Here is a 27203-nt window from a genome sequence, read left to right as displayed (position 1 = left end):
TCGTCTTTCTCCTTCTCTCCTCCTTTCTCCCTCCCTCCCTCCACTCTTCTTTCTCCCTCCACCTCCCTTCTCTCTGAGGCTTCTTAGTATTTATCAGTTTCATCTCTGTTGCAATACCCTTTCCTGGTTCTCGAGCCATCTGAGGCTTCCTGCTTGTAAATCCTGGCTTTCTGCTCTTTTGCTTTTTCTCTTGCCCAATCGACCCAATCCCTTCCCAGTCGACCGAGGACACCACTCCCTGCACGAAGGGGCCCAAAGTACACTTTCCCTGTCCATTACCAATTCAGTTGGAGGCTCTTCACATTTATCACTTCACACTTCTCAATAGTAAATTGCACCTTCCATGTGTCTACTTCTATGCATTACCCTATCCAGGTTCTCTTTAAGAGTATCACTGTTCACCTTCTACATTTTTTGGCTTCTTCACATTCTGAAATTGTGCTCTTATAATTGAGTTGAGATCATTATTTTTAGTCAAAATAGAGTCAGCCACAAACAAATCCCTGGAAAACCTCACTTCATACCATCCTGAAAAATACAGCTCCCCCATCTCCCCTGCCCTTTCCCTGTAGCCTTGCAATTTGTTCATTCCAGTGTACAGACTACCAGTTCTACTGAGATGTATCCTACCACCTTAACTAAGACAGAATAAAACCTGATCTGGACAGTGAACGTGATCCTCCATCATTTAAATATTCATGTTAACAGATGCTGCATAGCTCATGTTGTAGGTGATCCTTGCAACAGTTTGTGTTGCTTTGCAAGAAATAATTATTATTCTGTCCAATTGCAGTTGGCTGTAATCAGTTGATTTGACCATGAAATGCTTCTTTTTTTTGTAAGAGTAGATCGTTACGAATGGATCGAGATTTGCAATGGTTGATCCCTGTTCAGAATGAATGAATGACTGACTTTGTGTAATATCTGTTGTCTGTTTTTGTTTGGACCTCGCCAACTACTGAACCATATTATTTGACAAGATTATCCAGCTCAGCAGCTAGCTGTGTTCATAAATCAATATGATGAGGCACAAAACTAACTGTGTAGTTTTCTGCACTTGTGATGAACGGTGACCATACAGAGACAGTGTACAGTTCCCAAGATAACTATTGAGCACTCCTTGTCACAAATGGACAAGAGAAAAGATCCATTGATAAACAGAGCACATGAAATCAAATTCTTAAGAAAGCACAGCAGAATCTTTGTCAGATCCCATGATCACCTGTCAAGTCATGTGGTAGGTCTGATACTGCCCTCAGGTAGCAAATTGCATAACTATCGGCTTATGCTTGTTGGTTAGCCCTACTTGTGTCATATGCTCCTTCAAAATCATCAAAGGTAAGAAAAAGTGACCTTGATACTGTGGTTGCCAGCCATCTTAAGGGATGGAAACAGAGTGCATACAAGCCCAGTAGTTTCAAAACACTTTGGAACTGAAAATATGGTCCTGGTGTTCTGCCTTTATAGACTAATGAACTTGCCTATTGATATCTAAAAAAAGGATAGAGTACTCTAGTAAGAGTGTCTGAAATGTTAAACATGTCGAATTAGTTGCGGGCAGCAAGAAGATTCTTTGAGCACCTTTTGGACTATCTTACACTCTAGACCACATGAAAAGTCTCCCAAGAATTGCAGAAAATTAAGGGGCAAACATGACAGAGGAACTTAAAATAGTCACCATCAATGGAGAAAAAGTACTGGAAGACCAGTCCCTTGGATCTGATGACTCGCATCCTTGCACTTTTTTTTTTAAAAAAAAAAGGAGGGAGTACAGACTGTGGACGGCTTGGTTGTCACCTTCTAAAGTTTTTTAAATTGTGTGTAGGTCCTTGAAGACTGAAGAAGTGCAAATGTAATGCTTTTGGATTTCCTTTAAAATATTTGATCACATGCCTTATGCTGCGCAACAGAGTTCATTGTTGGGAGAAATATATTACCATGGCATAGGATTGTTTCAGTGGCAGAAAACAGTCAGGATAAAAAAGTCATTTCAAGATTTGGTAATCTGAAACAAATGGGGTGACCCTGGAGGTGGGCCCTGAACTATTTCTTGTCTTTTATTCATGATTTAAATGAAAAGACTAAGTGTGCTAACAAATTTGCTAACAATACAAAATGGAGCTTTGACTTTGACTTTTTAGGAGAGACTGGGAATTTTTTCACTGGTTGAGGGGTGGCTTTACAAAGGTTTATAAAACCATGAGCATAGATAATGTGAATAGCAGGTGTTCTTTCCTGAGGATGGGCAGTTTTAAAACAAGGGGGCATATTTTTAAGGTAAGAGGAGAAAAACTTCAAGAAGACATGAGACTTTTTTTAATACAGGGAATGTTCATATCTGAAATGAACTTCCAGAAGAAGTGGTGGATGTGTGTACAATTACAGCGTTTAAAAGACATGTGCATGAATACATGAACAAGAAATGTTCAGAGGGATATGGGCTAAGCGCCAGCACGTAGGACTAATTTAGTTTGGGATTATGTTCAGCACGGACTGGTTGGACCGAAGGGTCTGTTTCTGTGCTGTATGACTGTAGTTCGGAATGCAAATTGCATGGAGGATGGATTGTGTCTGCAAATGAATATAAAGAGGTTAAGTGACTCGTCAAAATTTAGCATATACAGTAAAACATAGGGGAAATGTGAAGCTGTCCACTTTGGAAGGAAGAACAAAAGAGAAAAATAATTTGCGGTACGTGGGATCTGAGTGTCCTTGTATTTGAATTAAAGTTAGCATAGAGTTCCAGCAAGTAATTAGTAAGGTAAATGTAATGTTGCATCAGCATAAAATTAGGGAAGTCTTGTATCACTATAGAGGGCATTGGTAACACCACCTGCATTAGGTTTTGCAGTCTGTCTCATGACAGTGTGCTGGCCTTGTGACACAGTGGGTTACATCCCTGTTTCCAAGCCAGAGTCTTGTCTCACCTGAGGACTTGGTGGCCACAAAGTGCATACATTATGCAGCTAAACTCGTTGAATATTAACTTGCAAATCTTTCGAGCATAAACCAATGGCAGGGCATGAAAGCAGGAGAGACTCTTGGTCAGATGGAAAGAAAATTGAATCCGTGATCATTCAAGGAAAACCTCAGAACATAGAAAGCAGGAGTAGTCTATTCAGCCCTTGCTGAACTCTACCGTGGCTGATCTTCCAACTTGGAACCTTGTTCTTGCTTTCCCTCTGTACCCTTTGATTCCTTTAGCCCTAAAAAGTATGTGTCCTTCCACCTTGAAAACATTCAATATTTTGTTCTCAATCACTTCTGCCGGAGAGAGTGCGTGTTTCACAGCGGTTTCAACTTGCTGAGTAAATTATAACAGTGGCGCTACTGTATGTGCATTGGAGGCAGTTTAGACAAGGTTGAGCAGGTTGATTCTTGGGATAGGTTTAGAATTTCGGAGTTTAGAAGAATGCAGCTGATACTTTTGGCACGAGGCTCTAAGGGGACTTGACAGTGTAGGTGCTGGGAAGATGTCTCCTTATGGCAGAGGGTGACCATTTCAATGTGAGGGGTCCCCCCATTTTAAGTAGATGAGGATTTTTGTTTCCTCTGGGTTGTTAATCTTTGGAATTCTCTATCTTGAATGTTAAGCGGGAGGGGATTTGAGGAAAGATCTTTCTTTTTTTGCTCACAGGCTGGGGAGGGTTTGGAGTACCCTTTTTGGAAAGATTGTCGAAACAGATAACCTCTCTACCTTATAGAAATTATGTAGATGAGCACTTCAAGTGTCATAACATCCAAAGCTGTGGACCTCGTCCATGGAAATGGGACTAATGCAGGTGGTTGGTTATTTTTCGCAGGATAGACTCGTTGGGCCAAAGGGTCTCTTCTGTACTATTTGATTCCATGGTTCTTGGCTGTTAGCTTGTGGACTTATGGCATGATAAGGCATTGTTTGATTAACTGTTGTGAATAATGGCATACAGATAAGGATGCAAAATTATCACTTCGAGTGCTCCCTTGCTCATTCCACACAGATGGTCCTTCCTTAATGTTTGAGAGAGGCCATTCAATATAAATGAAATATGGGATCTTAACAAATATGTTGAGACACATGAACATGGACCTATTATAAATTCCCAGAATTCTAGGGTCTTGGCTGCATTGAAGACAGTGAATCACAAAAAGATATAGAATACGCCTTAGGCGATCATATCCCACAATTCAGAAAGCCAAGTTTGACAAGGTGTATCAATCTGAGAATGCTGGAGCATTTTTTTTATTGGCTATTTCAATGTATTAAATTCAATGGTCAATGAATGGTGTCCACAGCATTATTAAACCCAATATTTGAAAAAAATAAACAATTGAAGATGAGGTAACTATTAAGTTATCTCCAATCATTAGTTTTAAAATTATTAAAACTCGGTCCATTTTCATTAATTTCCCTGCCTCTGATTTAGATCAGAGCTAAAAGTAATTCGTAATGAATTGTTGGAATATTTTATGAAATCTCACATGTCTTAACTATTGCCAATATTGATGATGTTTGTTGATCTGCTTTCTATCTAGGATTATTTTGGAACCTGTTCAGAGGTGGCAATCAAAGACAATGTTGTGGTTGTATATGAGGTGTTGGAAGAGATGTTGGACAATGGCTTCCCATTGGCAACTGAGTCTAATATTTTAAAGGAGCTGATCAGACCCCCTACCATTCTCCGTACTGTTGTGAATACCATTACTGGTATGTATTGTGGCACATAGCAAGAGAAACTACAAAAATAATAGGAATTTATCATGTTTATGAGAGAGTCTTCATGTACCCTAGGCACAACTTACAAATGAGGAGAAACCAGCCATCTAATTTCTACTCCTTTAAAGCTGATAAGGTCCATTTCTCTCAAATACGTGTCATAGAGATCTACAGTACAGAAAGAGGCCGTTCAGCCCATCATGTCTGCACTAGCATAAAACAAGAACCTATTCTAACATTTTCCAACATTTGGGCTTGACATCACAGGTGCACGTCTCAATCTTTCTGAAATGTTGTGAGGGCTTCTACTCCTACCATCCCGACAGGCAGGGAATTCCAAATTCCCAACACGCTCTGGGTGAAAAAACTTTTTCACCATCCCCTCTCAACCTTCAGGCTATTGATCAATGATCCCTCCATCGAGGAGAAAAGTGTTTTCCTATCCACCCTATCTATATCCCTCATAATTTTATATATCAACATTTTAAAGGCATCTGGATTGGTACACGAATAGGAAGGGTTTAGAAGGCTATGGGGCAAATGCTGACCAATGAGTCTAGATTAATTTAGGAAATTTGGTCAGCATGAATGATTTGGACCGAAGGGTTTGTTTCCAAGCTGCACAGCTCTTTGACTCAATTGTGTCCTTTCTCACTCTGATCTGCTCCAAGGGGAACAAACACCCCAGTTTGTCTGATCTGTCTTCAGAACTAAAACTCACCAGCCCAGGTAACATCCTGGTTAATCTCCTCTGGACCCTCTCCAGTGCTATTCCTCCTACAGTGTGAATCGCAGAACTGCATTCACTGCTCCAGCCATGGTCTAACTAATGTTTTATGTGGTTTTAGTATAAATCTTGGCTAATAAAAGAAAGTATATCATATGCTTTTGTAGCCACTGCATCAACCTATCCTGATCTCTACAGGGACTGGTACACTTGCATGCCAAGGTTCTTCTGATCCTTAGTGCTTCCCAGATTCCAGTCATTCATCATGTATTCCCTTGTCTTGGTTTGTCCTGCATCACCTCACATTTATTCAGATTGACTTCTGTTTGTTTCCAATCAGCACATTGAATAGCCTGACTCTAGCCTCTTGTAATCTGAGGCTATCCTGCTCACTATTTGCTTCCCACCAATTTTTGTATCATCTGCCAACTCACTGACCAACCTTCCAACATTCATTTATTTACAACTCAAATAGCAAGTGCCCCAACACCGAACCCTGCTGGACATTACTTCCATTACTCCCCTCTATCATCACCATGAGCTTCCTGCCACAAATTAGATTGTCGATCCAATAAGCCAGATTTCCTTGGATCCCATCGACTCTTGCTATAAGTCCCTTATGCAGGACCTGATCAAAAACCTTGCTGAATTCCAAATTGATGACATCAAAAGCATCACTCTCATCCACACACCTGGTCACCTCTTCAAAACATTGAATCAAAAAGTCCAATCACTTATATCGTCAGTGTTATACAGCATGGAAACAGGCCCTTCGGCCCAACACATTCATGTTGACCAGGTTTCCTTGTCCTGATTGCCTGCAGGCATGAAATGTAAGTTGGATATTGAAGATCTACTTGATATGTTATACTGCTTCAGTATCACTGCAGTGAGGCACCTTCCCTTTTATGTATAGTAGCAGTGAAATACAGAGGCATCATGGCTTATTCTTGATACTTCCACAATATTTCATTTGTCCATTTGCATGATTAAGCTGCACTACTTATTTGGCAACACATTTTAAAATATTGCTGCTTCTGATTGCATGACCAATGATATTTTACATTAGCAATAGGTACAGTTGGTGCTGTTTCATGATACTCTGTAGAGTAGATGCTTTATGCTGGATTTCCAGTATTGCAGTTGTCTGCCAAGGTGCAGCTCAATCCATGTGCTATGTCTTGGCAGAAGGACATTAATCGCTTGCAAGCAAAATATTGCATTCACAGGAAGATGTAGGTTTGTAAGGAGTACTCATGAAGTATTTTGAAAGAATTCCTGAGTAAAATGTTCACAGCTGGCAGCTTTTGATCATGTAAAAATATTAAAACATGCATTGAATTTTAGGATTTGCTGAATCTTTTTTGAATGTAATTTTCTCTGGCAGTTTTTGTTGAGATACTCTTTGAATCATAACATTCAATTCAAAATGTTTAATTGAATATTTTATTGAGCAGTAGCTTTTCAATTTTTAATTTGTCTTGACTCATGAATTTTCCTGAGAGATGTAGCTTTTTCATTTTGTACTTGCATTCTTCATGTTTGTGCTATTTGTAGGTAGTACCAATGTTGGGGACCATCTCCCCACAGGACAGCTGTCTGTGGTACCCTGGCGCCGTACAGGAGTGAGATATGCTAACAATGAAGCCTACTTTGATGTGGTGGAAGAGATTGATGCTATCATTGACAAATCAGGTACACATGACGTTGTAGCATTCTTTGTTATTGATGAACATTGTTACGATACGGAACAGCTCAACCAAACCAAATTCTCTAGATCTGTCTTCATACTACATAAAACTAAACCATCAAAGATTCCCAACTGGCAATCCGATGGTTCCAAGCCAGACTTTGTGATAATAAAGTCCAGATTTTGAATAAGTAAATTTAAAACTCCCAGTTTTGGATCTTAAACAAAAGACTTTACTAAGATTATTGTGCATTTAATAAATAGTTGAGAGCAAACTTAAAAACACTAAGCTGATTATTGTCTGTACTTAAAACATGTGTTTTCGGTCCCCACTTACACCAAGGACAGGCAAACACAGTTCAGGGATAGATAAAATAAAATCACAAACTAACTATGTAAATGACTTTCATGCTGCATTGGTCACAGGCATAAATGTGGACTCCTTGACTGCTTTTCCTAACATGTGGTCCATTCACTCTGGCAAAGACAACAATACGTAACTCATCTCTCCACTCTTTTTGGGTTTCTGGAAGCTAGTGGAGAGGTGTCAAAGCTTCATGCTATCCCAGAAGCAGCCAAAAATCATTTCTGAGAAAGCATAGTTTAAAACAAACCTTTAATTCTGGTTCCGCCCTGATGGACTCTTCCCGGGGCCTTAATTACCATTCAACAGCTGCCATCTGCTTGAACACAGGATCCCTTCCAGACTTGCTGGAACTGATTCCCAGGGTCCCTACATGCATTGGAATCTCTTTAACTAAGAATCAGACTGCAGTTAGCCACCAGGCCTGGCCTCCTGAAAAAACAAAATTTGTTTGGTCTTTTCTTTTTCTGTTACCACAAGCTATCTGAAAGTGGTTCATTTCTGGCTTGCACTTCAAAATTGATACAAGAATAATAACAAAAATAATGAAAAATCAGCGAGGGTTCTCATAAGACCCATTGTGTCTTTGTTGCCTGAGAACTTAACATAGTTGACATTGAATGTAAACCATAATTTTCTATCCTGGCTGACTTGTGAGCTCAGCATCTATGTTTGAAATGTCCATCCAAATGTAGTATAAATAGACACGGACCTATCCTGTTTTACCTAAAACTACCATTGCTATCACTAAAACTGCCCCCAGGAAGTATGTAATGGAGCTGTAATTCAATCTTAATGCTCATATAATACCGATGAGCTGATTAAGCTTAGGCACACCTTGATTCATTCGTAGTCCTGTTAAATGTTGCAAGCTGCCCATCATTGTTTGATATAGTTAAATGTGATTGCTTAACCTCTGTTAATGCTCCTATTTTAGTAGTTCTTGTCTTGACTGTTTGCTTTATTTGTAACCTCATCCCCATATTTGTTGGTAAATATTATTAGCCACTTGACCTGAATGTTAATGTTGACTACTTGACTGCTGTGCTAGACTGGACAGAAAGTGTATGCAGCCTCACCTCTTTCCAAACAAGTTACTGAGGCCCATTATTGCATGCAGCCTGTGAATTGTAACTATGGTGCAGACATGAGATTGATTTCAGACTCTCATCCAGTCAGCTGACTTCAAAGTAACTTTTGATTAATAGAGGATATATTGCTTCTGCTGTTACTAAGGTCAGAAGTGTAGAAACATACTATTTTTTTTCCTTGAGCTCTTGCTACATTGATAGAATCAGCACGATGCACCATCTATCCTTAGGCTGGTTCATTGAAAGAACTATTCAAGTTAACCCACTTCTCTGCTTTTGCACCAGGGCCCTGAAATATTTACTTTATAAATATTTTCCCTTTCGAAAGTTAGTTTTGAATCTAATGACATCACCCTTTCTGCTTGAGAATTAGAGTTGAATATCGCCCATTATGTATCACTATCTACAGTTAGCTGTGCAATAGTATTCAGAAAATCAGCTGTTGTGTTATGCTGTGTTTGTAAACTTTGTAGTGGTAAACCTCTGACACACTTGATACCCATTGCTCATACCCCCTCAGAAGTGCAAGGCTAATTGGAGAAGTGTTCAGATAAGGCATTTGGTCCATATGTGCTCCAGAATCAAAGGTGCGGTTTCTGACAAATCATATCTTTTTTTGATTAAAATAAAAATACCTCCATTGGATGGTTCAGATTTCTCTGAAATTATTTGAATTCTAAGCAAATATGTAATTGTTCATGCATGTAGTTCTGATTGCATTTTTTTTTGTCTGAATGGTTATTAATGCTGATGTTACACTTGCTGTAGGTTCAACAGTATTTGCTGAAATACAGGGTGTCATTGATGCTTGTGTGAAACTGACTGGAATGCCGGATCTCACCCTCTCCTTCACGGTAAGATTTGCTGCGTAGTGCTTGAGCAATTTCAAATATCACTGAGAAACCATTTTCTACAAAATGATTATACAAGGCCATTTTTTTTAGTCTGTGGGTGAATTGGTCAGCTGAAAGCTAACATCTAAGATGATGGGGACTTCTGGAGGTGGCTAGGATTGGTGATCCTGTCAGCACTTTTGACTGAAGATGGTTGTTAAGACTTTCTTCAGACTTCTTCATTGATTCGTTTTGACTCTGCCATTATTTAGGATGTGATGTTCATAGAGTCGTTTAGTTGGCTGTCACCATTCATGACAGGAAGTGACAGGACCAAAGAGCTTTCCTCTGTTAGCATGCATGGAGTACAGTAGTGTTGCTTCATTGGCTTGCTCGTCATTTCAGGTACCCCTTATGCTAACATGCTCTTCCACATTTTTTCATGAAATCAGGGTTGGTCACTTGACTTGGTGACCATGATGGAATGGGGGTTAGGAGAACGATGTTACAAATCTTCGTGGAACACCGAGTTGCTGAAATGGTCTTTATCGCCTCATGGATGCCTAGTTTTTGAGGTGCTCGATTCGGGTTCTCCAACAATCCCATTTAGAATAGTGTTCATGCCACGCAAAACAATGAAGAACTTAACACAGTTTGTGTGAATTGTTTTCACACTTTGTAGTGGTCACTACTCTTGATATTACCACAGAACTTTGAAAGGCAGATTGGCAAAGTTGAGGCCAGGTAGGTTTTTCTGCTGTGGGTTCTTTAGTCATCTACTACAAGTCTATACTGGATTCTGCCAGCTCACTCAGTAGCAGTCCTACTGAGCTGCTATTGGGGATTGACATTGAAGTACCGACCTAAATAAAATTCTGTGTGCTGTTTAACACAATGTTCCTTTAATCATTCAGGGAATGTGGCCTGGTCACTATTTGTTGCACATCCATAATTGACCTTTCAAAGGTGATGGGGTGTTGCCATTTTGAACTATTGTGATTCATTTGGTGTAAATACTCACATAATAGGGAGGGAGTCCCAGGATTTAAACCAATGACAGTGATGGAATACAGACATACTTTGAGGTCTTGGAGGAGGAAATTACAAATGATGGTGTTGCCATAATAGATCTGCTGTCGTCACCCTTGTAGATGGTAGTAATTATGGATTTAGAAGATGGTGTCTAAGGATCTTGGGAGAATTTCTGCTGTGCATTTTGTACGTACTGAGTGCCGATGGTGGAGGGAGTGGATGTTTGTGGAGGTGATACCAATCAAGTGGCCTGCTTCGGTGTCAAGCTCCTTGAGTGGTGTTGGAGCTTCATTCATCCGGGCATACGGGGGACGTGACCTTGCACTATTCGACTTGTGCCTTGTTGATGGTGGACAGGCTTTGGGGAGGTGAGTTACTTGCTGTAGAAGTTCTCACCTTTGACCTGCTCCTGTAATCATGTTATTTAAATAGTGAGTTCAGTTCAATTTCTGGCCAATGCTCTCCCCCAATCCCTGCCATGTTGGTCATGGATGGCGCTCCCATCGAATGTCAAAAGATGATAATCATTGCTGAGCACTTGTGTGGTGCAAATGTTTCCCGAAACCTGGATATTGTCCAGATTTTTCTGCTGAGTCATCAATGACTTAGGCCAGGAGAAAGAAATCAGCAAGTGGTTCCTTGCCTCCGTTTTATATAATGCCATGAATCCAGGTGGGTGCTCATACACAGAGACAGTTTCTATTGTCTGGAATTCACTATTGAAATGGACAATTGAGGTAAATGATGAAGTGCTTCGAGACTAGTGTGACCATAGAAATGAGTGACTTTCAGTCAAGGTTTGCTCTGTAAACTAAGAGGAAGGGTTGTGGAATTAAACTGTTGATGAGTTTGGGCTCCTGACAAAAGAGGCGCTGTGCTCCTAACAAATTGGGGCTGATCATTGATGTAATGTTCTTAAAAGATCTGTGAGAAATCATATTATCTCTTGCAATGTTTGCAGAATCCTCGACTCTTGGATGATGTCAGCTTCCATCCTTGTGTACGTTTCAAGCGTTGGGAGTCAGAACGAATTCTTTCCTTCATACCACCTGATGGCAATTTTCGTCTCCTATCTTATCACGTCAGTTCCCAAAAGTAAGTAACACTTCTTTGGGTCAAAGAGTATTTGGAAGAATTATGAATATTTAATTCCCTTTCGAGATTTTTCTTTCATTTGGAGACCAATGTCTCAGCTGTGAATAGCCGAACAAGTCTAGTATTCACCTGTAGGTGAACGGATATTCAGACCTTAATTTTCAGATCTCTATTTCATTTTTAATTTTGCACTGAAAGATTTACATGCCAAATGGATGTGTAGTTTTGTAACTAATGCAGTTTTTATTTTGTTACTTGGATGTATTTTGCTGTAGCTGTCATTTAAATGCCTTGTAGTAGTAAAAACAATTTGCTGCTTTAATATTCTTTTTCCACTTGCAATAAAGGCCAATATTTAATTGCCTTCCAAATCACTTGCTGCACCTGCACACTTGCTGTTTGGTGAATCGTGTACCTATTGTTTCTCTGGTTAGTTGTATTCTGTTTCTCATGCTTTATTTTTCCTGCTGAATGAATTTTTGTCAGATTTTCCCACACTATATTCTACCACCATTTTTTTTCTACCTCATCCATTCACCTGTCTATACTCCTTTGCAAGCTCTTTGTATCCTCCTACAGTTTGCTTTCCTAGTTATCCAAGTATAATTTGCAAATTTTGCTACAATACAGATTTTCTCCATTTCCAATTCATTAATATGGATTATAAATAGTCGTGGCCCTAACATTGATTCCTGATCTTTTGAAGTTAAAACTTGATAGAAGAAAGAACTTGTAATCTCTTTCCCTTTGACTGTGTACTACCATACTACTATTCCACTTCATGTGTCCCCTATGTATCAGTGCATGACCATTCTCTGGTGTATTGGAGATTATGTGGTCATTTGCTGATTCATTTGTTTTTCTCATTTGACCTTAAATTATTTTTAATGTTGGATTAGAGTCTACAAGTCAAATATTCATTTTCTTTCAATGTGCCAGTAATTTGAATACATTTAGGTCAAAGGATCTTGTCACAGAGTCATAGAGATGTACAACACAGAAACACACCCTTCTGTCCAACTTGTCCATGCCGACCTGACATCCTAACCCAATCTAGTCCCATTTGCCACGACCTGGCCCATATTCCTCCAAACCCTTCCTATTCATGTACCCATCCAGATGCCTTTTAAATGTTCTAATTGTACCAGCTTCCTCCACTTCCTTTGGCAGCTCATTCCATTCATGTACCACCCTTTGCATGAAAACGTTGCTCCTCAGTTCCCTTTTAAATCTTTCCCCTCTCACCCTAAACCTATACCCTCTAATTCTGGACTCCCCCACCCCAGGGAAAAGACTTTGTCTATTTACCCTATCCATGCCCCTCATGATTTTATAAACCTCGATAACGTCACCCCCTCAGTCCAATTATAAAGAGGCTATCAAAGCAATATAAAGTAGACCATACCTTTATCCTTCAGTTGCAAACAAAACTGTAGTGTGATAGTAAAGAAAACAAATGTATCATTAAGCCAAGGAACTACACACTCCACTTTGTACCCATGGCTAACTTCAAATTTCTGGTTGTTAAATTCAAACATGGATCCTGTTTAATCTTGTATTCTGTTTTAACTACAGATCACAACGTATTGACTACTGGATTTATTCAATAAGTGAAAACACATTCCATTTCAGTACTAGTCTTTGGTATTGTAACTCTAGGGTTGAGAATGTGGTGCTGGAAAAAGCACAGAAGGTCAGGCAGCATCCGAGGAGCAGGAGAATCAATGTTTCGGGCATAAGCCCATCATTAGATTCTCCTGCTCCTGGATGCTGCCTGACTTGTGCTTTATCCAGCACCACACTCTCAACTCTGACCTCCAGCATCTGCAGTCCTCTCTTGCTCCCACTTTAAATCCAGGGTCAAGGATATTTGATCATAATTTTTCCCTATCTGCATGCTGGTTTTCTCTTTTACGATTGTGACTAGAAGGAGTAAGAATTGAAAACTAGCATATAGGTAGTTATTTTATGATGCGACGGTTGTATTCTTGTGCAACCCTGGTATTGTAGAAAAATTGTGCTTCAGTAACCGTTCTTAAAGAGTTGGCGATGTAGCCAACATGTTGGAAATGTTCATGCTTTAGAAAGTGTCCCCAATTTCTCAATCGCGTTATAGCGCATTTGTGTTGACGAAACTTGTGTTATAGCAAAATGACCTGAACTAGTCAGTCTTACTCGGTTATTTTAAAATATGTACAAATGATACAAGCACATTTTTCAAGACTGAGGATGTAATTGAAGAGGTTAAGTAGCAGACCTCTTGTAAATTTTCTTCATCCTTGCACAAGGACCAGTTCTTTGATCATCTTAAATGTTTGAAATATCCAAGTAAAATTATTATTCAAAGATGACATTGATAATACAGTATGAACATCTTTCAACTGCAGATAGTCTTGCAATGGAGCAATACCTGTGTTTGCTGAATTATATTGGCAATTTAGATGGTTCGGGAGTTAGACAGTGCTGAATAAAGCTGGCAGGTCGAATTTAGCATCTTAATACTTTTTTGGATATGTTCGCAGAATTGTTGCTACTTCCTGCCATTCATGTAAGTAAGTTAGACTGTCAACATTTACTATATTTTGGGTTAATGTTTGGGGTGTTCAACATCTTTGCAGTCTGTACTGCCTAATGAAATGGGAAAGTGGAATTATTGGTTTTGTAGCACACTATTCCCTCATGCCTATCGACTTTCTTTCATTCCTGCTCATCAGAGCAGTCTGATGCCTATGAACACAACTGGAATTGTTGAAAGGAAACCTAACTGCTTGCATATTTAGGAAATGTTGTCCTGTTGATGTTCCAATGTTAAGTAACTCCAAAAGTGAAATGTGAAATTCGCACCAACTCCAAAGTTGAGTGGTTAAAGCTAGTAATATTACTTTTGATGCAGAATGTGAATTTTCAGGATAATTACATTGTATCTCCAGGGAAAGGAGAATGCACGGGCTACAATGGTTCAAAATGGCAACTCACCACCGCCTTCTCGAAGGCACCTCGGGACAGGCAATAAATGATGCCCAGCCTGCTATGTCCATGTCCAACAAATGCGTAGAAAAATTAACATTTCCTTTTTAACCAATGTTTAGCCATTCCTGTCAAGTGAATTGTTCAAAACACAAAACCCAGCTGTTGTGTAGCACTTGTGAAACTAAAACCAACAGCCAGCTGAAGCAAAATATTGCAAATGTTCGAAATCTGAAACCAAAAGAGGTTGCAAATACTGAGCAGGTTAACAATACTTATGGATAATGAGAGTTCATGTTTGTGGAGTTGTTGCAAATGAATAACTCAGCCTGAACAGCAAAGAAATCCACAAATTCATTCACCTCAGAAGAATTTACTCCTCCTCTCCATCATAAATTGGCAATCACTCCTTCTCAGATTATGCCCCCAGCCCTCGACTCTCCCACAAGGGCAAACAACCTTTCCACATCTCCCTGTCAAGCCCTGTAAAAGTCTTACATATTTTAATTAGGTAATTTATCATTCTTAGGAATTCCACTGAGTACAGGCCCCAACTACTCAACTTCTCGTTATAAGACAGTTTTTCCACATGGTACAGGTAGACAACCCTTTACCCGAAATCCGAAAAGCTCCGAAGTCCATAGGTTTTCTGTGAATTTTTTTCTCATTAACAAGATTGTTTGGCGTGTAAACAGTTGACCCAAGTCCACACCCACTCGATGCGCTGTGTGGGGGTCTGGCCCAGCACTGGCAGGCCTCAATTTTGTTTCAAGACCGTTTTACTCACGTAAGTTTATTCTTTGGAAAGACTTTTTTTTAAATTTCACCATTAAATGGCCACTTAGTCTGAAATTCGAAAAAATCTGAATTCCAAATACCAGCTGGTCCCAAGCATTTCAGATAAAGGATTGTGCACCTGTGTCAGTCTAGTGAACCTTCTCTGGACTGCCTCAAATGCAAACATATCTATCTTTAGATTTGTGATCCAGAACTGTTCCCAGAATTCCAGCTGTGGTTTGAATAGTGCCTTGTACACTTTAAGCAAGACTATTCCATTTTTACTTTATTCCCTTTGACGTAAACTCTGGCATTCCATGTCCCTTCTGTATTACCTGCAGAATTTGGAGGCTAGCCTTTTCAGATTTGAGGATTGCCAAACTCCTTTGTGCTGTAGCTTTCTGCTGACTTTGTCCATTTCAATAATCTTCAGCTCCTCTGTTCTTCCTTCTCTTGTTAGAGAAAAGATGTTACAATAGCAGTTTTCTAATCCTCTGGGACCTCTCTAGAATCTAAGAATTCTTGGAAGATGATGACCTGTAGACCATAAGAAAAGAACATATGGTATCTCTGTTGCGACTTCCTCTCATATTTTAGAATGCAGGTCTCTGGTTTCCCTTGCACCTTTCCTGAAGTGATGTTCTTTGTATTTATTTCCTCTCTTCTCTTTGTCCCTTCATGGTTTTATAATTGCTATTGGTTGATGCCAAGACTGGGAGACAGTGAGGTCTGCAGATGCTAGAGATCAGAGTTGAGTGTGTATTGCTGGAAAATCACAGTAGGTCAGGCAGCATCCGAGGAGCAAACAATCGACGTTTCGGGCTGGAGCCCTTCATCAGGAATCCAAGACTGTTCAACTCTTCTGCCATTTTCTGGTTCCCCATTCCCAGCCTCATTCTCTCCAGGGGTCTATGCTTACTTTGGCCCCTCTTGTTTTTTTTATGTATTTAAAGAATAGATCTGAAATGTTAAATGTGTTTTGCTTTGCATGTAATGCTCATGACCTGAATATTCAAGAACCTTTTTGCTTGGATCTGAGTAACAGCTGACTTTCTAACATAATTGGATTTGGCTGTGATGCTGTCTCTGGTCAGATGGCCTTCTAGCTGCATGGCATCCAAATTTGGGGCCTTTCCGTTCAAGATCTGAAGCTCATGCTAAAATAATCGCCACTAGGTAAAGCATCCATCTGCCATTTCATTGCAGGTTTCTTCAAGGATGGGGGAGTGGAAGAAATAACAAAAATGAAATGCTGACAATACTAATGGCTTTTCCCTCTTGCAATATATCTAGCCAATCTGAATAGATACAAACACTTTGCCTGTCTGTATTTATTGCCTTACAGTTTGGTTGCCATTCCTGTCTACGTAAAGCACAACATCACCTTCCGGGATGGCAGCTCCATGGGACGGTTTGAAATTACCGTTGGCCCCAAACAAACAATGGGAAAGATGGTCGAAGGTACAGTAGTGACCAGCCAGCTGCCAAAGGTGGTTCTGAACATGAATCTCGCCTCCACTCAAGGGAACTACACCTTTGACCCAGTCACCAAGGTAATTGGAAATGATGGCTGATGGCACATCAATGAGCACGTAACGATTCAAAAATAAACTCCAGATTACAAAATTATTCATGTACAAATATATTGTTTCTCACCAAGCATATGAAACCCGAGATTTCTAACTTAATCTAAACATAAGAAAAAAAATTGTTGTACACACTCTCAGATAAACATGTTTTCAGCATCAGAGTTCACTTTCCTCATCTATTGAATGTTTTTGTTTCAAAATACATTTTGGTTTTTGTCATACAGTCTCATAGAATAGAAAGAGGCCTTTTAGCCCACCGTGTCTATGTGGACCAACAAACACCACTAATCTCATTTATATACACTTGGTCCATAGCTTGCTACTCCCTGAATTCTGATGAAAATGTTTTGAAGCTGTTAATTACCAGTCCAAATTCTCAATGACCAAGTACATTCAAGATTAATGTGATAGCGCAGTGACTTTGTGCAGCTGTGGGAAGGTTGAAAGCTAGTTGTTTTTGTTTTTGCAAGGCTAATCATAAAACAATGGCAAATCACATACCTTGAAAGGTCGCTTCCTTCCACGTTTACCAGTCTTATGATACATGCAAAATGGATCCAAGCTAGATGATTAAGTCTGGAACAAAACACAATTCCTTTTCATTAAAAGTAGGTTTAATCACAGGATGCAACCTTGCATGCTGACAACTATCCCGGTACCCCTGATGACTCTCTGTCGTGATTGTAACGAGGTCAGCCAAGAGGACTTCCTAGAATATGAGTTCCCTGATTGGGATTAATCTGATCTAATCGAGGAATCCTGGCTGACAAATATAAACAGCAATGTTGGTGGTTCTGTTCACTGAGTTGGCTCTGAGGAAGCTGAATCAGTGTCAAGGACTCTGTGTGTGAATGAAGGGTGACTTGGTGACTGGATACTGGCTTCAATAGAGTTATTTCACTCTATTTTGCAGCTGACTCCCTTCATCAATGATCCCAGTACCACCTCAAACAATGCCCATCGGTCGTGTATAATTAATGTTTTTAAAATTATTTTATTAAAATGCATTCCAAATTCTTTTGACCAGTTGTATGAAAAATATTACTTCCTCATCTTGTCCTTTTATAAATTCTGGACTGATATTTAATTTTCGTTCCTTCATTATTGATTATCAAACTGGTAGAAATTAATTTTCTCAATTTCTCCAAGCTTTGAAACTTTCTATTCAAAGCTCTCCTTGTGCCACCCCAAGTTTTTATCCAATAAACCTGTGAGGACAGGTTTATTTTCTCCAGGTTTTCATAGTAATTGGATCCTCTCAGTCTTGTATTTGCTGAATAATACAATACAACAGTTTGTTTTTCTCTCCAAAAACAACACATACTGCTCTAAATGAGGCCTAACTAACCTTGTAAACACTGATCGTCACCTCTTAATTTGTTGTTAATCCAATTAAACTCACAAATGTGAATGGAATTCAACAGATTTTGAAAATGTTTCATCTGGATGTGTAATAATTGAACAGAGAGTGGGATGAGTATTGAAAAGCAGCTAAGTGGGAAATGTTATGTGGTTGAAATTGTATTCTCTTGTTAAATATTATGCTTTCATCCAGAACAATATTTTAGGTCATACTGTCCTATATTCATCCAAACAATGGGAAACAACAAGTAGTTTGGATTTTAAGAAATCTGCAAAATGGGTAGAATGATTCTCTTTGACGATCATCACACCTTAAAAGTGTGGCCAGTAATAATTTCATTCCTTAGAATGGTTTTCAGTAGCTTGAGGTAATTGGCCTAAGTATTGAGAATCAATACTGTTTTAACTATTTGAGGATACTGGACACCATGACATGGAAACATTCAATGAAATAATGGAATTGGATGGAGCTGTACCATTGAACAAGTTATGCATGGGAAATAACATTTATAAGAACCAACAATTAATGGTTGTGAATTGGTTATTTAGCGTTTGGAGCCAATAAGTGGTAGCAGTGAAGTATACTTACAGGCTTGATGTCAAGAATTGGCCATTGCTATTCCTACAAATTACCACAAGAAATGATGTGGAAAATATCAGTTTTGAAGTTGAAACCTTGATACAACATAAAAAGTAAATCAGGATTAGGTCTCATTTGTGATATTTGGAATGGATAAAAGAATGATGTAGCACTGGAGGCCATTATCATCATCATCATGCCAGCTTTTGGCAGAGTGGCTAATTAATCCCATTCCTTTCTCTTATTCTGTACCTCTGTTTCTTTTCCTCTGCATTATTTGTCCAAGTTACTTTTTTATGTTACTCAGGAATCTGCATCCACCACCTTTTTTAGACAAGTCTATTTCCAACCATAGCTTGCTGCATAAAAATATTCTCCTTATGATCATCCTTTGGTTCTTGCTCAATCAGAGATATTGCTTCTTAACCCTTGACACTTCTGATGTGGAACTGAGTTTTTTCTCATTTTAATCTGTCAAAATAATTTGTGGTTTTGAGGATTTCTGTCAAACTGTTTGTTCTTTGGAGAACAACCCCCACCGCTTTCCACTGTTTTCATCCAGTTGAAGTTTTTTCACCATGATACCGTTCCAGTCTATCTTCTCTGTACCCTCTTCAAGACCATGATATTCTTGCTAATGTATCGATCCCAGAAAGGAACACAAGACCTTTTCAAAATACTTTTTGGGAATTCTTTGTTCCTCCTCTAAACAAACAAAAGACTCTGCGGTGTGTTGATTAAGGCAAGGTTTTTCTTTTTCTTTTTTTATAGCGTGCTGGTAAGTACTGTGATTGCAAAAAAAAATTTAATTCCATTTATCTATTATTTGATATTATAGTTGAATTAAGTTCAGCTAAAGATTAAAAAAAGGCAGGAGATCTCAGACCTGCATTATGCTCCTCTTGCTCCGTGTGGGAGTGCAGAGATATGGCTGATGTCCCTGACTACTTCACATGCAGGAAGTGTGTCCCGTGCAGCTCTTGTTATACCACATAACGGCCCTGGAGCTGCGGATGGATTCACTTTGGAGCATCCGTGATGCTGAGGATGTCGTGATTTAGCACGTTTAGCGAATTGGTCACACCGCAGATTAGAATTGCTGAGGGAGGAAGGGCATGGGTGACCAAAAAGCAGAGAACGAGCAGGAAGGCAGTGCAGGTGTCCCCTGCGGTCATCTCCCTCCAGTAAATGGAAAAGCCCTAGGGAAAATTGATGTAAAGAGGTCTGGGTGGTCAGGTCCATTGTACCCTGAAGGTGGCAATGCAGGTCATTAAGAGTGGTCAAGAAGGCATATGGAATACTTGCCTTCATTGAGTATTGAGTACAAGAGATGGCGGGACATGTGACAGTTGTGTAGGACTTTGGTTCTGTACCTGTGCTGTAATTTTCTTTGTGAGCATTAGACCAGATTAGCATTTATTGTGCCTCCCGAATTCACCAAGAAAAGGTGATGATGCACTGCTTTCTTGAATTACTCCAATCCATTTGATGTATGTGCATCTCTAAAGGATTAGGCAGGGAGTTTCAGGGTTTTGACTCCGTGACAGTGAAGGAACGGGTATATATTTCCTACTCAAGACAGTGAGTGACTTTCAAGTAAAATATTGCAGATGCTGGAAACCTGAAACATAGAGAGAATCTTAGAATCCCTACAGTGTTGAAACAGGCCATTTGGCCCAACAAGTCCACACCGACCCTCAGAGTAACCCACCTAGACCCATTCCCCTACCCTATTACTCTACATTTCTCCTGACTAATGCATCTAGCCTTTACATCCCTCAACACAGTGGGCAATTTAGCATGGTCAATTCACCTCAGCTGCACATCATCAGACTGTGGGAGGAAACCCACACAGACATAAGGAGAATGTGCAAAGTCCACACAGACGGTCGCCCAAGGCTGGAATCGAATCTGGGTCCTGGTGCAATGAGGCAGCAGCACTAACCACTGAGCCGCCGTGCCACCTCAAGAGTACTGGAGAAACTCAGCAGGTCTGTCAACATCTGTGAAGAAAGAAATAGAGTTAAATGTTTCAAGTCTGGTATGACTACTTTCAAACCCCATCAGGATCTTTGGCAGGATATTGTGTTGCTTGGAAAGAAATTGGCAACCAGTGGTGTTCCCATGGATCACCTTCCACATGGCATTAGTTTGGGGTTTGGAAAGTGCTGTTGATGGAGCCTCTGTGAATTAATGCAGTGCATCTTGTAGGTGGTATATATTGCTGCCATTGTGCATTTGGTGGTGAAGGAGGTGAATGTTGGAGTTCCCAATGATGTTGGCTGCATTGCCAAGTGGTGTCAAGCTTCTTGAGTGTTCTTCGAGCTGCACCCATCCAGGCAAGTGGACAGTGTGACGATGCTGCTCGTTGAACAAGGTGAAGTTGTCCTTGTGAAGTTTTCAAAAAAAACTTTTACAATGAAAGGGGAGTGGCCAATTCTCCCAGCTCAGCTTTTCTCTGGTTTGGTTTGGTTTGGTTTTGGTTTTTAGCAGCCTGGCTGTTCAGAGTTACTGGTCAGTTGTGAGTTGGGAATCTAAAAGAAACCATTACATGGAAGGAGTTCCATGTTGAATCTGTCTGCCATCTCTCTCTCTCTCTCTCTCTCTCTCTCCTGTAAGTCCCTGTGTTTGATTGTACCCTTTGTGCCATGGGGTCTGTACGGGGATTGTTGCAAGTATTTGCAACAGCATCGTGAAGTTGGGATAATCTGTTGGGTTTCGAGACAGGTTAAGTTATTCTGTATTCTGTTAACTTCTGTTTTGTTTTATTCAGTAGTCTGTACATAAATTCTGTTTCGATTAAAACCCAGGGGTTTTGACCAGCTGCATCACTCCTGGAATATGCACTGTACACCTGCTCAAAACAGCTAGAAAAGTTCAGGTCTGGGCTACCTTGAAATATTTTGAGGGTCTGGCCTGCTCCATAACATCAGTATTCCATTACAATCCTGGTTTATGCCTTGTAGATGGTGCACCGGCTTTGGGAGGCAGGAAGTCAATTAATCACCAATGAAATCCTAGCCTGTGATGTGCTATGGTAGTCACAATATTTCTGTGGCTAATTCAGTAGTTTCTGGGCAGTGGTGACCCCCAGCATGTTGTGATGGTGGATTCAGGAATGGGAATGACTGAAAATCAAGGGTTAGATTATCTCATTGGAGATGGATGTTGCCTGGCACTTATGTGGTGCGAATATTACTTGGCACTTACTTGTCCAAGCCTTACTCTGAATGGATACAGAACGCTTTATAATGGGAAGAATCGCAAATGGTGAACCCCAGACGAGTTTGAATCAGCTTTACCAAAGTTTTGCAGAGCTTCCTTATTTTGGTATTTTATGCCAGTATTTTCAAGATGACCTTGCGACTTGAAAGTTTTGTCTACACCCAGGTTATCTCTGTTCCTGCACCTGCTTTAAAATTGTACTCACCTTGCCTTTCCTCATTAACCTTTCCAAATATGTAACCATTCTGTTTCCTTCTGTGCAGACCAACTATGCTTGGCTTTTTGGGGAACTTGGAACATTTTCGGAAATATTTACAGATTTGGTTTCTGCATTAATGCAGTGAATGTTTTGTTTTCAATATGACAAATTTTGTGATTTGAGTACTTTTAAAGCTGTAATAATACAATAATTTGTTGTCAACGTTTTTGCAGATACTGTCATGGGATATCGGGAAGATTAACCCACAGAAGCTGCCCAGCTTGAAAGGTTCCATGAGTCTCCAGGCAGGTACACCCAAGCCTGATGAGAACCCCAATATTAACATCCAGTTCAAAATCCAGCAACTTGCAATTTCAGGTAAGAAAGGCAAAAAAAATTACCTTGATTTTTAGCTTGCTTTTGGGGTGGTTACTTATGGACTCTGGAAGTAAAGGGTGCCCTTGTGCACCTGCATATTTTCGTAAGCTTGGAGGTTTTCCTGCTGTTTACAGAGCAGGACTGTCTGATTCCATGTGTGCTTTATTTTGATGACTGTGGTTACCATGTTTTGCTTTCTCATTTTCATTATTTCTGAATTTTTGCCCTGCTTATTGTAAATGAAGTCATTGTATGTGGAAATGGGCAGGCATTTCACTGAGGTAACAGAGGCATAACTGGGGAGAAATAACACTCCCATACACTGCTTCAACCTGCACATTTGTCTCTATTGTTCTGATATTTTGAATTCCAAAGAGGACAATTCTGCTTCTTAAAAGTAAAGCCCAGAACATTGTACCCACTTCTTCCTGACCTTTAAGCACATTTAAATTTTTTGAGTGAAATAGGTACAAGTGTAGAACTAGAATACCAAAGAAAGTCATGCAAAGAATCAGCTGTTCAAAATTTGCAAGAAAAATATTGTTTTTAGCTTTGTTGAATTTTGCTGCTTACAGTACTGTGAAATATTTTATTATTATGCTCTTTTTCTTCACATGAGTGAATTGAATTGATTGTCATGTGTCCTGAGGCACAGTGAAAAGCTTTGTCTTGCGAACAATATGGGCAGATCAGAGTTAAGTAGCATAGATAAGTAATAGGTAAACAGCGGCAAAAACAAAAAAACACAGGTACAGGTGAATGTTAAGAGTTTGTGTCCATTCAATATTCTAACAATAGCAGGGTAGTAACTGTTACAAAACTGGCTGGTGTGTGTGTTCAGGCTTCTGTACCTTCTCCCCGATGGTAGAGGTTGTAGAAAAACATTGCCAAGGTGGGATGGATCTTTGAGAATGCTGGCGGCCTTTCCTTGACATCAGGCCTAGTAGATGGATTCTATAGATGGGAGGTTGGCCTTTTGTGATTGTCTGGGCCAAGTTCACCACTCTCTGTAACTGTCTCCGATCTTGAATGGGTACAGTTGCCATACCAGATAGTGATATATCCAAGTAGACCTCATGAAATGGGTTGTACATACTGATGAGGAGAAAGTGAGGTCTGCAGATGCTGGAGATCAGGGCTGGAAATGTGTTGCTGGAAAAGCGCAGCAGGTCAGGCAGCATCCAGGGAACAGGAGAATCGACTTTTCGGGCATAAGCCCTCCTTCAGGGCTTATGCCCGAAACGTCGATTCTCCTGTTCCCTGGATGCTGCCTGACCTGCTGCGCTTTTCCAGCAACACATTTCCAGTGTATGTACTGATGATAAAATTGAGTGCAATGGAGTGTGGAAAGAGCCAAAAACACCTTTAATGGATCTTGACAAGAACTTTAAATGGACTGAAAAGAATTATTTGATTGCGTTTAGTCTCTGTTAGGTATTATAGAAATAAATAAGAAATACTTGGACTTGTGCAGTATCTTTAGGCAGCTAATGTTTTGTCTTGAAGCAAATCAAGGATACAAAATGGGAGTTGACTATTTTTAGGCATCATGTAGTGAGTTTCAGCATTAATCATTCTGTTTAAAAGTTGAAATTCACACATCAGGTTTCACACATGAGCTTTCAGAGTGCTCCACCTTCAGGTAGCTGTGAAGCAGGATCATAAGGCACAGCTGTCCAGAACTGCTCTACAGTTCACTGGTAAAGGAGCAATGCTTTGAAAGCTAGTGCTTTCAAATAAATCTGTTGGACTATAACCTGGTGTTGTGATTTTTTAACTTTGTCCACCCCAGTCCAACACTAGCTCCTCCACATCATTCTGTTTTAAGTTTGAGGGGTTAGAAAAACGAAGTGCACTTTGATTATAATTAGGTTTATTGTCACATGTATTCACACAAGTGCATTGCAAGTTTACCAAGTCACCAATTGCAGTGCCACCTTAAGTACAAAGGTACCTAGGTACAGTGTGATGCTGTACCAATCTCAGAACAGCATTTCATTTGACAGCTGTGTGACATTTTGATTTTTGATCCGTTATCAATATGACTACAATGCAACTGCAAATATGTTTTCTGCTGGAATATGGAACTAGATACAGATGATCATCTTGACTTTACAACTGCCAGAGTCTTTGGATTGTCCCTTCATTTCTTGCAACCCTTTTCATTTTTGCGTACTGTGATCCACAAAATGCAATTTTAGTTCTATGGACTATACCTTATTGGCATTGACTTCTGAATGGAATAAACCCTCTAACTGATATTGTGTTCCATCTTGTCTCAGGTTTGAAGGTAAATCGACTGGACATGTATGGTGAGAAATATAAACCATTTAAAGGCATCAAGTACATGACAAAAGCTGGAAAATTTCAAGTTCGAACATAACTCTTCTGAAGGCAACTGCTGCAGCAGCAAGACTCTTTGCCTCCCCGTTTGCTTACCAATTGAATCTTCCCTTTTCCTTGTGTGTTAAGTTGTTATTAGTACAACCAAATGACATCGTTAACCGTACTTGAGGGGCTTTTGAGTTGAACTCCAAGTTAACTTGCAGTGTTCTTGACGTGAGCCAAAGGTTTATACTTGATGTGCCCTGCTGTGAAATTTATTTACGCCTTCCTGACTTTTAAGAAATGCTGTTTATTATCATCAACTACCTTATTCTCAAAGAAAATGATTTAAATCTATTAAATTCTAACTGGAAACATAGTTTATGGGGCAAGATAAAAGCTGAAAAATTGCAAAGTGGTGTTAATTTTGCATTGCAGGGTTGGCATACGGAATAGAAAACGCAGTGTTATGGAGTGCAGTGATACTGTGTAGCACCTTCAACCAAACTCTCAAAAAACCATTGTCCTTTTTTTTAATGTTGTCATTATGTCAGTAACTTAGGATTCTGATTTCCGAAGGTGAGGATTTAATTTTATGTTACTCCCCATCATGAGGATATGTGGTTTTCACGTGATCTTGTTGTTCTCCCTAAAGGAAAACTGATATTCCAATCTTGAGGCAGCATAGTTAGTGGTGCACAAATGCCATAAAGGCTACATTTCTGAACCATGTTGGCTGGTGTCCTTGCATAACAACAATTATGTGCAGTACAGAATTCTCTCTTGACATTTTCTTTGAAAGATGCGTTGTATTTTCTGCAGTGCAGTGGACTGCTGCAAGGCTATTTTTTTGGACCAGATCTTTCAATCTGTTATCTTGGTTTATTTTCCAGACCATACCCGTACGTTATAGTTTTAAAAAGTGAATTGTCAACTATTGTGTGTCCCTAATGTCGATGTGGGAATGATTTGTGAAGTCACTGAAATTATTCAACGATTTATATATTCTGTGACTGGAGCATTTGAGTATCGGAATGGGTATCCTATTAGAAAGGACCATACAAAATAATCTTAGAAATGAAGCAAGATATGGTGAATGTTTGTAACAAAAACTTAACTTGAAAGTATATGTTTAGACATCTGTTTGACATCCTTTCGTCTTTCCTGATTTTCAGATCAGATGTGGAAGAATGTCTCATAGAGAAATATGCATTTTCCTGATTTTCATGTTGGTTGGCCCTCTTAATTTGAGGGGCAGTGAATTAAGCAGGAAACATCTTCATTTCGAAGTATTATTTGTCAACAATCTTCAACTACGATGACATTACAATTTTGGTGAATAAGATGATGTACTAATAGTCAGCTTTGTGAATTCACAGCACAAATTGTCATCTTCACCTGCTCTCTTGCCCTGGATTATTTTTCCCCACCCAATTCTTTGTGGAATTATTAAACTTCAAAAGCTGTTGCTAAAGTAAATAGATCTTGCAGTTCTCCCAATAACTTTTTTATTCTTGTTTACTTTATTTTTGTTCCACCACCATTTTGACGTGCAAAACTGGAGATAGTAAACCTTTTGTTGATGAAAATAATTGAATTCAACACTGAACACTATTAACTGAATTTGATAAGAAAGTGAGAGAGTATATACAGAAAACAAAACAAAGCAAAATAGACATGTACTTTTTTTGTCATCTCATGAAGACTGAACTTCCTGTATTTGGTTCATTTAACCATGTTGACACCCAAATAAAATCAAGTCGATCCAGTCATTTAAAGATGTGACACAGGTTCGTGTGTAACAAACACCAAGATTACCTGAAACTGTTACCTCATTACATCCTTTTGGCAGATTTGGGTCATGTCTTGTATATGTTTTAATTTATTTTCTTTTAAGTATTTGGAAATATTTAACGGAATGAGTATTGGTGCAATTTCCTGTTGGTTAATGTTATTCCTGAGTATGATTCTGTAAGAATCTGATCATTTTGCTTGAGGTGTGTATTCTTTAGCATTAAATAAAGTAAAACATTATTGTAACCGATATCTGCATAATGTGTTGTCACTTGAAGTCCTTTTCTTTAAGCTCATAGAATGTTGTGGTTCTGTTTGCCGAGCTGAGAATTTGTGTTGCAGACGTTTCGTCCACTGTCTAGGTGACATCCTCAGTGCTTGGGAGCCTCCTGTGAAGCGCTTCTGTGATCTTTCCTCCGGCATTTGTAGTGGTTTGAATCTGCCGCTTCCGGTTGTCAGTTACAGCTGTCCGTTGCAGT

The 27203-nt window shown here is 39.5% G+C and overlaps 1 protein-coding gene across 1 annotated transcript in view; it reads left to right on the top strand.

Moving 5' to 3' along the window:
* Positions 1 to 26974, top strand: part of LOC122543150 (AP-3 complex subunit mu-2) — a 36486-nt gene extending 9512 nt beyond the window's left edge. The window contains exons 2-8 of the mRNA XM_043681522.1: positions 4516 to 4687; positions 6981 to 7118; positions 9337 to 9422; positions 11395 to 11528; positions 16618 to 16825; positions 22461 to 22605; positions 24888 to 26974. Of these exons, the coding sequence (XP_043537457.1) occupies positions 4516 to 4687; positions 6981 to 7118; positions 9337 to 9422; positions 11395 to 11528; positions 16618 to 16825; positions 22461 to 22605; positions 24888 to 24988 (984 nt within the window). The 3' untranslated portion in view covers positions 24989 to 26974. The remainder of the gene's footprint in view (positions 1 to 4515; positions 4688 to 6980; positions 7119 to 9336; positions 9423 to 11394; positions 11529 to 16617; positions 16826 to 22460; positions 22606 to 24887) is intronic.
* Positions 26975 to 27203: the final 229 nt, after the last annotated feature.

The sequence above is a fragment of the Chiloscyllium plagiosum genome, chromosome 42, assembly GCF_004010195.1.
Source record: "Chiloscyllium plagiosum isolate BGI_BamShark_2017 chromosome 42, ASM401019v2, whole genome shotgun sequence".
NCBI lineage: Eukaryota > Metazoa > Chordata > Chondrichthyes > Orectolobiformes > Hemiscylliidae > Chiloscyllium > Chiloscyllium plagiosum.
Note: the sequence above shows the minus strand (reverse complement) of the source record. Positions and strands in the feature narration are given on the sequence as shown.